Source organism: Oncorhynchus mykiss, chromosome 1 (genome assembly GCF_057628025.1).
Source record: "Oncorhynchus mykiss isolate SJ-2025 chromosome 1, ASM5762802v1, whole genome shotgun sequence".
Lineage (NCBI taxonomy): Eukaryota > Metazoa > Chordata > Actinopteri > Salmoniformes > Salmonidae > Oncorhynchus > Oncorhynchus mykiss.
Window position 1 is genome coordinate 78,892,940 of NC_143022.1, and position 12,831 is coordinate 78,905,770.

At 42.6% G+C, this 12,831-nt stretch overlaps 1 protein-coding gene across 16 annotated transcripts in view; it reads left to right on the forward strand.

The window, feature by feature from the left end:
• LOC110529500 (pleckstrin homology domain-containing family A member 1) overlaps positions 1 to 12,831 on the forward strand; it is a 28,146-nt gene extending 15,315 nt beyond the window's left edge. For 2 of the 16 annotated variants that reach the window (XM_090241031.1, XM_090241040.1), the window contains 6 exons: positions 345 to 413; positions 5,728 to 5,792; positions 5,897 to 5,960; positions 6,113 to 6,202; positions 6,583 to 6,653; positions 10,833 to 12,831. In XM_090241031.1, coding sequence (XP_090097157.1) covers positions 345 to 413; positions 5,728 to 5,792; positions 5,897 to 5,960; positions 6,113 to 6,202; positions 6,583 to 6,653; positions 10,833 to 11,058 — 585 coding nt within the window. In that variant the 3' untranslated portion in view covers positions 11,059 to 12,831. Of the gene's footprint in view, positions 1 to 80; positions 222 to 344; positions 414 to 5,727; positions 5,793 to 5,896; positions 5,961 to 6,112; positions 6,203 to 6,582; positions 6,654 to 7,918; positions 8,318 to 10,578 lie in introns of those variants that run through there. The other 14 variants (XM_036985485.2, XM_090241027.1, XM_090241068.1 and 11 more) reach the window with 13 other exon arrangements.

The window sequence follows — 12,831 nt, forward strand, 5'->3', positions numbered from 1 at the left end:
TTGCAGTTGATAGTTTGAGCATCTATAGACCATTTTTAGGGGACTACACAACTCAGGTGTACCCCCCCCCAACCCAAAAGCAGGAAAGGGGAGAGGGCCAGGAGGGTTCCGAGCGAGAGTTGCTGCAGAGATCCCACAACCAGCTGCCATACTTCCTGGGCAGGCCGACCCAAGACAAGACGGTCATTAAGTCTGGCTATTGTGTGAAGCAGGGAGCTGTGGTGAGTGCAGGGGACTATAGTGGGTTACAGTAGGGGGGGCTCTTAGTTTGAGGTCTGGAGTGTTACAGTAGGGGGGCAGTAGAATGAAGAAGGAATGTGTGTTTTTATGCTCTTTTTCCCCAGATGAGGAATTGGAAAAGGAGATATTTCTTACTGGAGGAGAACTCAATGAGTTACTTCAAATCAGACCTGGTAAGTCCTTTTCATCAACACTGGAAAGCATACTAGAATGACTTATGACTCACACACTTGCTTGTCCTGGCATGCTCCACCTCATGTTCCTGGAATCTTGTGCCTCTGCTACACATGTCCTAGCATGTCCTTGTCTATGTGCCCTACTACACACACACTCCACAAAGAACTTCCATGCTTGCCCAAATTTTTCTCCAGCATGTGTCTATTTATCATCAACAATGCCCAAGGACAGTTTTTCTCCCTTGTCTTCTTTGCGTTCCAAATAATACTGTATCAATAAGGCCTTGAAAGTTGGTTTTGCTCAACAGAAAGGAGTCCAAAAGACCCGTGCATTACATTTTTATTTTTTAAATAATAATTGTCCAAGGTGCACTTTGAAGTGGCTAAAACAGTCCACATTTACATTTCCTCTGCAAACAAAACAAATAATGAATAGAAAAATCAGACAACCCCATTGTAAAATAGTTTATCTATTTACCTAGTCAGCTTGTGTGTGAGAGAAATATTCCTCTCGAGGAGCATTCAGGTTAAGAGTGCCATAGGGAGGGAATTCCCAGAGTCTAATATACAATGCATTCGGAAAGTATTCAGACCCCTTCCCTTTTTGCCCATTTTGTTACGTTACAACCTTATTCTAAAATGAATTAAATAACACATTTTCCTCATCAATCTACACACAGTGCCCCATAATGACAAAGCGAAAACAGGTTTTTAGAAATGTTGGCAAATTTATATTAAAAAAAAAAACATCCCTTTTTTACATAAGCATTCAGCCCTTTGCTATGTGACTTGAAATTGAGCTCAGGCGCATCCTGTTTCCATTGATCATCCTTGAGATGTTTCTACAACTTGATTGGAGTCAACCTGTGGGAAATTCAATTGATTGGACATGATTTGGAAGGGCACACACCTGTCTATATAAGGTCCCACAGTTGACAGTGCATGTCTGAGCAAAAACCAAGCTATGAGGTCAAAGGGATTGTCTGTAGCGCTCCGAGACAGGATTGTGTTGAGGCACAGATCTGTGGAATGGTACCAAAAAATGCCTGCAGCATTAAATGTCCCCAGAACACAGTGGCGGGGCCTCCCGGGTGGCGCAGTGGTTAAGGGCGCTGTACTGCAGTGCCAGCTATGCCACCAGAGACTCTGGGTTCGCGCCCAGGCTCTGTCGTAACCGGCCGCGACCGGGAGGTCTGTGAGGCGACGCACAATTGGCATAGCGTCGTCCAGGTTAGGGAGGGCTTGGTCGGTACGGATATCCTTGTCTCATCGCGCACCAACACATTGGTGCGGCTGGCTTCCGGGTTGGATGCGCGCTGTGTTAAGAAGCAGTGCGGCTTGGTTGGGTTGTGTATCGGAGGACGCATGACTTTCAACCTTCGTCTCTCCCGAGCCTGCGCGGGAGTTGTAGCGATGAGACAAGATAGTAGCTACTAAAAACTGTTGGATACCACGAAATTGGGGAGAAAAAGGGGGGTAAAAAAAAAGAACACAGTGGCCTCCACACTTCTTAAATGGAAGAAGTTTGGATCCACCAAGACTCTTCCTAGAGTTGGCCACCTGGCCAAAGGGCCTTTGTCAGGGAGGTGCTCAAGAACCCGATGGTCCTCTGTGGAGATGGGATAACCTTCCTGAAGGACAACCATCTCTGCAGCACTCCACCAATAAGGCCTTTATGGCCAGACGGAAACCAGACGGAAGCCACTCCTCAGTAAAAAGGCACTGGACAGCCTCTTGGAAGTTTGCCAAATGGCACCTAAAGGACTCAGACCATGAGAAACAAGGTTCTCTGGTCTGATGAAACCAAGATTGAATTATTTGGCCTGAATGCCCAGTGTCATGTCTGGAGGAGACCTGGCACCATCCCTATGGTGAAACGTGGTGGCGGCATCCTGCTGTGGGGATGTTTTTCAGCGGCAAGGACTAGGAGGACTAGTCAGGATCGAGGCAAAGATGAATGGAGCAAAGTACAGAGGGATCCTTGATTAAAACCTTCTCAGGACCTCAAACTGGGGTGAGGGTTTATGTTCCAACAGGACAACGACCCTAAGCACACCGTCAAAACAACGGAGTGACTTCGGGACAAGTCTCTGAATGTCCTGAGTGGCCCAGCCAGAGCCTGGACTTGAACCCGATCGAACATCTCTGGAGAGACCTGAAAATAGCTGTGCAGTGACACTCCCCATCCAACCTGACAGAGCTTGAGAGGCTCTGCAGTGAAGAATGGGAGAAACTCCCCAAATATTGGTGTGCCAAGCTTGTAGTGTCATACCCAAGAAGACTCATCGCTGAAATCGCTGCCAAAGGTGCTTCAACAAAGTACTGAGTAAAGTAGAGGTCGACCGATTATGATTTTTCAATACCGATACTGATTATTGTAGGACCAAAAAAGCCGATACTGATTAATCTGCCTTTTTTAGTTTGTAATAATGACAATTACCATAATACTGAATTAACACTTATTTTAACTTAATATAAAACATCAATGAAATCAATTTAGCCTCAAATAAATAATGAAACATGTTCAATTTGGTTTAAATAATGCAAAAACAAAGTGTTGGAGAAGAAAGTAATATGTGCCATGTAAAAATATGCGCCATGTAAAATATGCGCCATGTAAAAAAGCTAACGTTTAATTTCCTTGCTCAGAACATGAGAACATATGAAAGTTGGTGGTTCCATTTAACATGAGACTTCAATATTCCAAGGTAAGAGGTTTTAGGTTGTAGTTAATATAGTATTTATAGGACTATTTGTCTCTCTACCATTTGTATTTCATATACCTTTACTATTGGATGTTCTTATAGGCACTTTATTTAGTATTGCCAGTGTAACAGTATAGCTTCCGTCCCCCTCCTTGCCCCTACCTGAGCTCGAACCAGGAACACATAGACAACAGCCACACTCGAAGCATCGTTACCCATCGCTCCACAAAAGCCGCGGCCCTTGCAGCGCAAGGGGAATAACTTCTCCAAATCTAAAAGTGAGTGACATTTGAAACAGTATTAGTGCACACCCAGCTAACTAGCTAGCCATTTCACATTGGTTACACCAGCCATTAGGCTGATAGGCTTGAAGTCATAAACAGCGCCGTGCTTGCGAAGAGCTGCTGGCAAAACGCACGAAAGTGCTGTTTGAATCAATGATTACGGGCCTGCTGCTGCTCAGTCAGACTGCTCTATCAAATCAGACATAATTATAACATAATAACACACACAAATACGAGCCTTTGGTCATTAATATGATCGAATCCGGAAACTATCATTTAGAAAACAAAACGTTTATTATTTCAGTGAAATACGGAACCGTTTGGTATTTTATCTAACGGGTGGCATCCCTAAGTCTAAATATTCTTGTTACATTGCACAACCTTGAATGTATGTCATAATTATGTAAAATTCTGGCAAATTAGTTCGCAATGAGCCAGGCAGCCCAAACTGTTGCATATACCCTGACTCTGCGTGCAATGAACACAAGAGAAATGAGATAATTTCACCTGGTTGCCTGCTAAACTGGATCTGTAGTTATAACTAGTGATTATGATTGATTGTTTTTTATAAGATAAGTTTAATGCTAGCTAGCAATTTACCTTGGCTTCTACTACATGCACATAACAGGCAGGCTACTCGTGGAGTGCAATGGTTAGAGCGTTGGACTAGTTAACTGTGCGGTTGTAAGATTGGAACCCCTGAGCTGACAAGGTGAAAATCTGTCGTTCTGCCCCTGAGTTCCTAGGCAGGCATTGAAAATAAGAATGTGTTATTTAACTGACTTGCCTAGTTAAATAAAAGGTATAAAAAATAATTTAAAAATGATCGGAAATCGGCGCCCAAAAATACAGATTTCCGATCGTTATGAAAACTTGAAATCGGCCCTAATTAATCGGCCATTCCGATTAATCGGCCATTCCGATTAATTGGTCGACCTCTAGAGTAAAGGGTACTTATGAGTACTTATGTGATATTTTAGATTTGAATTTGTAATACATTTTCAAAAATTTCAAATGAACTGTTTTTGCTTTGTCATTAAGGGTTGTTGTGTGTCATTTATTTTAGAGTAAGGCTGTAACATAGCAAAATGTTGAAAGAGAAGCTACATTGGTGTGTGTGGGGAGGGGGGTTGGTTTTAGTAAAATCCATCAGCGTCTCCACGGTAACCCTGTAAATAGCAGGAATGGGCAGATGAGGTTAAAGCCCAGTGTACTCAAACATTTCTTTTTTTGTTTTATATATATATTTTTTAAATATATGTCCACACTGAGTTTGGTATAATATTGTGAAAATTACAATAATGCCCTTTTAGTGTAAGAGCTGTTTGAAAAGACTGCTTGACAGTTTTGGCCTTCTTGGTGACATCACCAGGCGGTTAATGAGTTAATAGACCTATAAGAAAGAGTTCCACATCTCTCTGCCAGTAACAGATAGTTTTTAGTTTTTCCACTGGACGAAAAGGGTCATTATCAGGGGATATACTAACCCTTAGTAAGGAGATCAAAACGGGTCTTCTTCAACTTGGAATCCTATGGGGGAAAAGGACAGCAAGGCGGTAGGAAATCCATACTTAAGCACTGGAAATCCACACAGAACGTTATGTCTCTCTCTCTTCCCCCTCTCAATAATGCTTATTGCTAATAGCATACCTGACAATATGGACTTAAGGTTAGAGGGTAGAGGTTGGTCCCCCTCCTATGTTATAATATTTTTTTTACAAATACTTTAACCCAAAACCAATTGCTCCTTTGGCCGCCTCTCCTTCCAGTTCTCTGCTGCCAATGACTGGAACGAACTACAAAGTAGTATTTCTACTTTGCACATTCTTCCACTGCAAATCAACTATTCCAGTGTTTTACTTGCTATATTGTATTTACTTCGCCACCATGGCCTTTTTTTTGCCTTTACCTCCCTTATCTCACCTAATTTGCTCACATCGTATATAGACTTGTTTCTACTGTATTATTGACTGTATGTTTGTTTTACTCCATGTGTAACTCTGTTGTTGTATGTGTCGAACTGCTTTGCTTTCTTGGCCAGGTCGCAATTGTAAATGAGAACTTGTTCTCAACTTGCCTACCTGGTTAAATAAAGGTGAAAAAATTTAATAATAATATGTTCTTTAGCTCGATTCTGGAGGTGGACATTATATTTTAGATCGTCAGCATTTCCGTCATTTTGGAGTAGAATGTCCTTTTAAAAAGTCACCAGAACTGAGCTATAGCACGTTAAAACAGTTTGTTATTAATTTGGAGTTCTTAAAATAGAATGTAATTACTTATATTCCTCTTGACCCCCCCCCCCCCTCTCTCTCTCTCCAGGAGAAGGACCCTCTGAGAATTATTCCATTGAAGGAGGTCCACAAAGTTCAGGAGTGCAAACAGAGGTACTGCACAACTCTCAGCATTGTCATGGTTGAAGGAAGCCTCTACATCCACATATATTGCATGTAACTTTAATTTTGATCACTGTTTATATTTGTATTTCCAGTGACATCATGATGAGGGATAATCTCTTTGAGGTTGTCACCACTTCTAGGACCTTTTACATTCAGGTGAGAAGAGATTAAACACAGATTTTTTTTCTATGACATATGTCTAGATTAATATTAAGAAATATCCCACTCAGTATATGTATTTCTCTCACCTCTGACTTTCCCCCTTTACAATTTGCCCCTTTTGTCCCCTGTCTCCTCTCTCCCTGCAGGCTGACAGTCCAGAGGAGATGCACAGCTGGATCAAGGCTGTCTCTGGGGCCATCGTAGCCCAGCGGGGACCTGGGAGATCTGCAGCCACAGTACGTAACCACCCACCACGTCACTGGGATTATAGGGCTACTGCATGCCCTCTGGCTCTTCAGTCTCCCGCCTGTCTGGTCCTTAGTAGAAACACATTGATCTGTTCTCTATTTGTGTCACGTGTTCATGGCAGCCCAACACACACAAACAGTGAAGATGCAGGGAGGAGTGTAAAGTGTGTCACTTTCTGTACTCACTACAGAGGGTAGAGGTTGGTCCCCCTTCTACTGTAGGTGTTAGCCCCCCTGGCATAGTATGGGTAGTGCAGTCGCCACATATCCTCTTTTCTCTTCCACTCCCTCTCTTTTCCCCCTGTACTGTGGGCAAGCCTGGCCCTTCCCAACCTGCTCTAATCCAGCTGTCCACTGTGTTGTTGCAGATGCGGCAAGCCAGACGGCTGTCGAACCCCTGTATACAGAGGTATACGGCCCGAATCGGGGAGTGCAGCACGTATGTCAGCTCCTGTTCCCCAAAGCTTCTTCTCTGTACTGTTGTTTTTCACTAACCTTTGGTCTCTGATGTCATGGAGTGGACTGGAGAGTCACCACTCTGCCTCCCTAAAAACCAAACTGTAAATTACCTCCCTGTGTGGGCTCTAACCTCTCCACCCTGCTGCCCATTCTGTAACTCCAACTCAGACCTTCTCTCCTCTACCTCTGCTTCTTTGCCTTTCCTGTCGTCCTGTTCATGCTCTACCTCAGCTCTGGGGTTAGTCCCATAAACTCATTCCCTTAACTTAATGTATCTTAAAGGGATACTGTGAAACTCTGGAATTTAGAGTCCGATGAACTCGTTGATACATTTTTTGATCTCTGTGTGCTGTGTTAGGGACGTTAGTGGTAGTTTCGCAATGCTACCGTACCTGTAGACTTTGTCATTACAACTAATGCTAGTTAGCATTGGCTCACAATACTACCGCTAACTTCCTTCATACAGCACGCAGAGACATAAACATGGTATCCAAGAGTTCATCTGACTCTGAGTAACTTCCCTGGACCTCTGCAGCTAGTCACGGCCTCCCATTCACTTCCACACCCACTCATCCCGCTCTTAACCGCTGGTAGCCTAGCGGTTTAGAGCATTGGGCCAGTAATCGAAAGGTCGCTAGGAGCCGACATGGGGAAAGATTTGTCTTTGCCCTTGAGCAAGGCACCTTAACCCTAATTGCTCCTGTAAGTTGCTCTGGATAAGAGCGTCTACTAAATTCATAAAATGTAATTTGCTGTTGTTGCTCTGTTAACATTTGAAGATGACAAAACGTTTTAAACATCCCTCTGCAACTTTGAAAACCCTTACCACACACACACACACACACACATTTGAAATCTGTACTAACGCATCTCTGGTACTACCACAATTTAGAAAAGGTATAAAACACTGGTTTCCCCTTTTGATGGTCTTCGTATTGATTGTCCAAGGGGTGTATAATGGAGCCAGCCTGATTTGAATCTTACCTTAGTGTGCACTTGTTCCCTTCCCCTGATGGATTTAAAAGTAAAGGACAATATGGTGGAAACACCCAATTCTTTTTAAATGCGTCGTAGGGAGGGAGTGTATGAATGCACACTTCATGAGAATTGGGACGCTACCTCTCTAAGATGTGCTGCAGTGTTGTGTAAAAAATGTTGTACAGACCTGTTTCCTGTTTCTGTCTATCACTTCATATGTGCACTCGCACTCTCCTTGTCTCTCTTTCTCTCTCTGTGTCTCTGCAGTCTCCTGCAGCTGTATACCTGTCTTAGACGTCTCACATCTTGCCTGTCACTAGTTCTACTTCCTGTCCGCTGCCTGTATTTCTGTTTACTCTCTCACACCGTCGACTTGCATAACCCAGTTAAATTCAAACTTTATTTAGAAAATGAGAATTAACTTTATCTTTGGGAGCTAAACCACAATCATCTTCACATAAATAACTATTTAGCTGTTTATGTTTATGTTTTGTATGATGACATCCACTGTATATGTACACTTGGAAGCTCTTGAACTAACCGACCTAGCATACCTGAAGAATCACGTAGCCCTTTGTTTGCTCTCACACAGGCCGTTATGGTGTAGGTGTTTCTGTTGAATGGTCTGCCTCTTGTCATGTAATTAAACTGCTCTTTCAGTACCAGTCAAAAGTTTGGACACACCTATTCATTCCAGGGTTTTTCTTTTTCTTCTTTTAATAGTGAAGACATCAAAAGTATAAAATAACACACATGGAATCATGTAGTAACCAACAAAGTGTTAAACAAATTCTCTTTTTGAGATTCTTCAAAGTAGCAACCCTAGAATTTCTTTCCTTCTTAATGCGTTTGAGCCAATCAGTTTTGTTGTAAGAAGGTTGGGGTGGTATACAGAAGACAGCCCTATTTTGTAAAAGACCAAGTCCATATTATGGAACAAACAGCTCAAATAAGCAAAGAGAAACAACAGTCCATTACTTTTAGACATGAAGTTTAGTCAATCTGGAAAATGTCAAGAACTTTGAAGTTTCTACAAGTGCAGTCGCAAAAACCATCAAGCACTATGATGAAACTGGCTCTCAGGAGGACCACCACAGGAAAGGAAGACCCAGAGTTACCTCTGCTGCAGGTAGGTACCTCTAAATGCTTCACAGAGTTCAAGTAACAGACACATCTCAACATCAACTGTTCAGAGGAGACTGTGTGAATCAGTCCTTAATGGTCTAATTGTTGCAAAGAAACCACTACTAAAGGACACCAATAAGAAGAAGAGACTTGCTTGGGCCTAGAAACATGAGCAATGGACGTTAGACCGGTGGAAATCTGTCCTTTGGTGTGACATGTCCAAATTTGAGATTTTTGGTTCCGACCTCTTTCTTTGTGAGACGCAGAGTAGGTGATGATCTCTGCATGTGAGGTTCCCACCATGAAGCATGGAGGAGGTGGTGTGGGGGTGTTTTGCTGGTGACACTGTCAGTGATTTATTTAGAATTCAAGGCACGCTTAACCAGCATGGTAACCACAGCATTCTGCAGCAATACGCCATCCCATCTGGTTTGGGCATAGTGGGACTATCATTTGTTTTTCAACAGGACAAGGACCCAACACACCTCCAGGCTGTGTAAGGGCTATTTGACCAAGAAGGAGAGTGCTGCATCAGATGACCTGGCCTCCACAATCACCTAACCTCAACCCAATTGAGATGGTTTGGGATGAGTTTGACTGCAGATTGAAGGAAAAGCAGCCAACAAGTGCTCAGCATATGTGGGAACTCCTTCAAGACTGTTGGAGAAGCATTCCAGGTGAAGCTGTTTGAGAGAATTCCAAGAGTGTGCAAAGCTGTCATCAAGGCAAAGGGTGGCTATTTTGAAGAATATTAAATCTAAAATATATTTAGATTGTTTAACACGTTCTTTGGTTACTACATGATTCCATATATGTTATTTCGTAGTTTTGATGTCTTCACTATTATTCTACAATGTAGAAAATAGTAAAGGAAAACCATGGAATGAGTAGGTGTGTCCAAACTTTCGGTTGGTACTGCACATTTTTACATGTTCTCTGTCCGGCTGCATGTTTGAATTAATGGTACAGAATTATGATGACTTTGATGTTTTACATATCATTTTGAACTGATTGGGGGGGGATTTGAAATGCCAGCATGGGCAATCAGGCTTTATTTTATTTATGTTCACAAACTGTTTTTGCTGGGTGAATGGATTGGGTTAACATCTAATAAGTGCTACTTGGCTTGCTCCCTCCTTAACAACCTCCACGGGACGGTTGAGCTAACGTAGGCTAATACCATGAGGTTGTACATTTCCCAGGACATTGACATACCTGATATTGGCAGAAAGCTTAAATTCTTGTTAATCTAACTGCACTGTCCAATTTACAGTAGCTATTACAGTGAAATAATACCATGCCATTGTTTGAGGAGAGTGCACAATTTTGAACATAAAGTTAATAATAAACAAATTAAGCACATGGGCAATTTTTTTAACAGAAATGAAATGGTTCATTGGATCAGTCTAGAACATTTCACATACACTGCTGCCATCTAGTGGCCAAAATCTACATTTCACCTGGGCTGGAATAATACATTATGGCCTTTCTCTTGCATTTCAAAGATGATTATACAAAATGTTTTTTTTCTTTCTTTGTATTATCTTTTACCAGATCTATTGTGTTATTCTCCTACATTCCTTTCACATTTCCACAAACTTCAGTGTTTCCTTTCAAATGGTACCAAGAATTTGCATATCCTTGCTTCAGGGCCTGACCTACAGGCAGTTAGATTTGGGTATGTCATTTTAGGCGAAAATGTAAAATATATATATTTTTTAAAGGGGCAGATCCGTAACAACACCACCAACTGGCCACTGACATGGTCTTTCTTTATTCCTCACCCCCTCTTGTTTTTACAGAGAGTGAAATGACAGTGAAATACTAACTTAAAAAAAACAAGCACTACTGCTACTACTACTTGCACTACCACCGTCACAGCTTTACCAGCACTTCTACTGTCTGCTACTAGTACCACCGCTGCTGCATCAGCCGCTACACCACAAGTCTGCCACTGACTCTATTCACAACTGTTTTCCAAATTAGATTTTCGTCACCACCCTTGGTGCCTGTCTGACTGTGATTCTGTGGGACACACCCCTCTGTCCTCTCTCAGCAGGAGCACTGTGGCTGTTCCTCCTCTTCCACATTCTACAGCAGCCACCCGGGGCCCCCCGTCCCTCGCTCGCCCATATCTGCAGTGCCACCCTACCCAGAGTGCCCTGCTGTCACGGGCGGCGCACGCCCGGAGCCTGGCGTGGGACAGCGAGCATTTCATGAGCCTCCTGCCACGACCCAGCCACGCCCGACTGTCACTGCAGGAGACACGCCTGTCCAAGTGACTGCTGCCACCACACTCGAGTCGCCATGGAGACGGTGCAGCACCTTTGAGGGCTACACACCAGAACCCCCCCCTTGACTTGGACCCTACCGACCTGCCAGTCAGTGAAGTCTGACCCCTACCAACAAACTAGGAGATGATGTGTGACAACAGTGATAATGGAGGAAATGAGAGGAGTGCTTTTGAATAACCGAGAGAAGCAGAACCAGGGGGTTGCTGGTCTCCTCCACCAAACTGACCAGAAGTAATCTGGATAGAAATGGCAGAAAGCAGGAACTGGACTCCATGCCAAAGTGAATGACTGTATAATATGTCTGACCTCCATCCATCTCGTTACCTAACCCAACTAGTCAACCCTGGTCAGATATTAGAGTTGAAAGTCACTCAGGGACAGAGGGGTTGCGTTCTCTCCTGGTGTTTCATTGTTAGTCATCTGCTCAGTTGAAGTTGAGGCCTGTGTACACATGCATAAAGTCATGCAATCAGGTGTGTGGGTGGGGTGGGATTCACACTGAGCTCTATGCCAAAGATACGCCATTTTCTCCCACCTCAGATCAAACGTTAATGTTCGCCTACACATTTAGATTTAAAATGCAATGAAGAGTTTTACCTGCAACTCCTGACTACACACAAAGATTAATTCAACAATTTGTGTGTTAGTGAGTGTATATTTTAAGGGAGCAAGCTATATTGTCTGAGGGAATAGTTGTCAAGCTACAGAAATAATCATGCCTGGTCATTTCATACATTCACTGTTGTTCTTATTGAACATTGTCTTTATTTTTTTACTTTACTGTATGGTGTATGACCCAAATTATTCTAACAGACATTTCCTTTTTCTGATTTTACAATACCACTCAAGATCCACACCATAGTATTATAGTTAGAAAGTTGTTGGCACACACTGTGGACTGGTACGAGAGGACTGTGCAGCTCCAAAGCAAGCCATGTGGGTCATTCCACCACTTCGGTGCCTTTTTGAGAAGTATAAAGTGGTAAAAAAAAAAAAATAATGACCTTAATTAGCATTCTGTCATAAAGAGCACATTTTCAACTTTAGCAAGTCTTTATTCAGATGCAAAAAAATCTGATTTATTGAATTCTTTGTGTTGTCTATATTAAAGGCTACTTCATTTAATATAACAGACTTAAATGTGTTGTTGGTGCACAATTTTTACTTAACATATCAAAGGGAAGCAAAAGGCACTCATTTCGTGCAACGATCCACGGATGTTTGCCTAATCCTGCAGGGTACTGTTTTGGGGTTATCTTCTGACTTGTACCAATAGGAGCTTAGTGGGGGAGTGAGTTGAGCGACAGAGTGAGGTGGCTTCAGTACGGGACCAAAGTCAACAGCAGTCACTACTAGGGAAGGGATGGCCAGAGTGTCTTGCAGAGATGATGTTTAAATAAATACTGGTCACCAAACCTGCCTGACCTCTTCAGACCTGTATACTGTACAGTGGCTTCAACCATTTTAATGACTGCTGCCCTATTTGTTGAGTTATGACAATGACAGCTGCTGTTTTGTGCGTGTGATATCATTGGTTTTCTTCAACAGTTTGTATGGGATGGTTTTATTTTATGTTGTAAAATGATGTGGTAAGATGTATATTTCCGTTTGAACTTCCCTGTGCCTGTATTGCCAGGTAGTGGAGGTTAACCCAGCAATACTACTCAAAGGTCTTATTTCAATAGCTCTCAGTAGTGGTTTTGCAAAACCATATAGCTGCTAAAGTGCCATAAATTCTATAAAAATAAAATGTTATTCTAA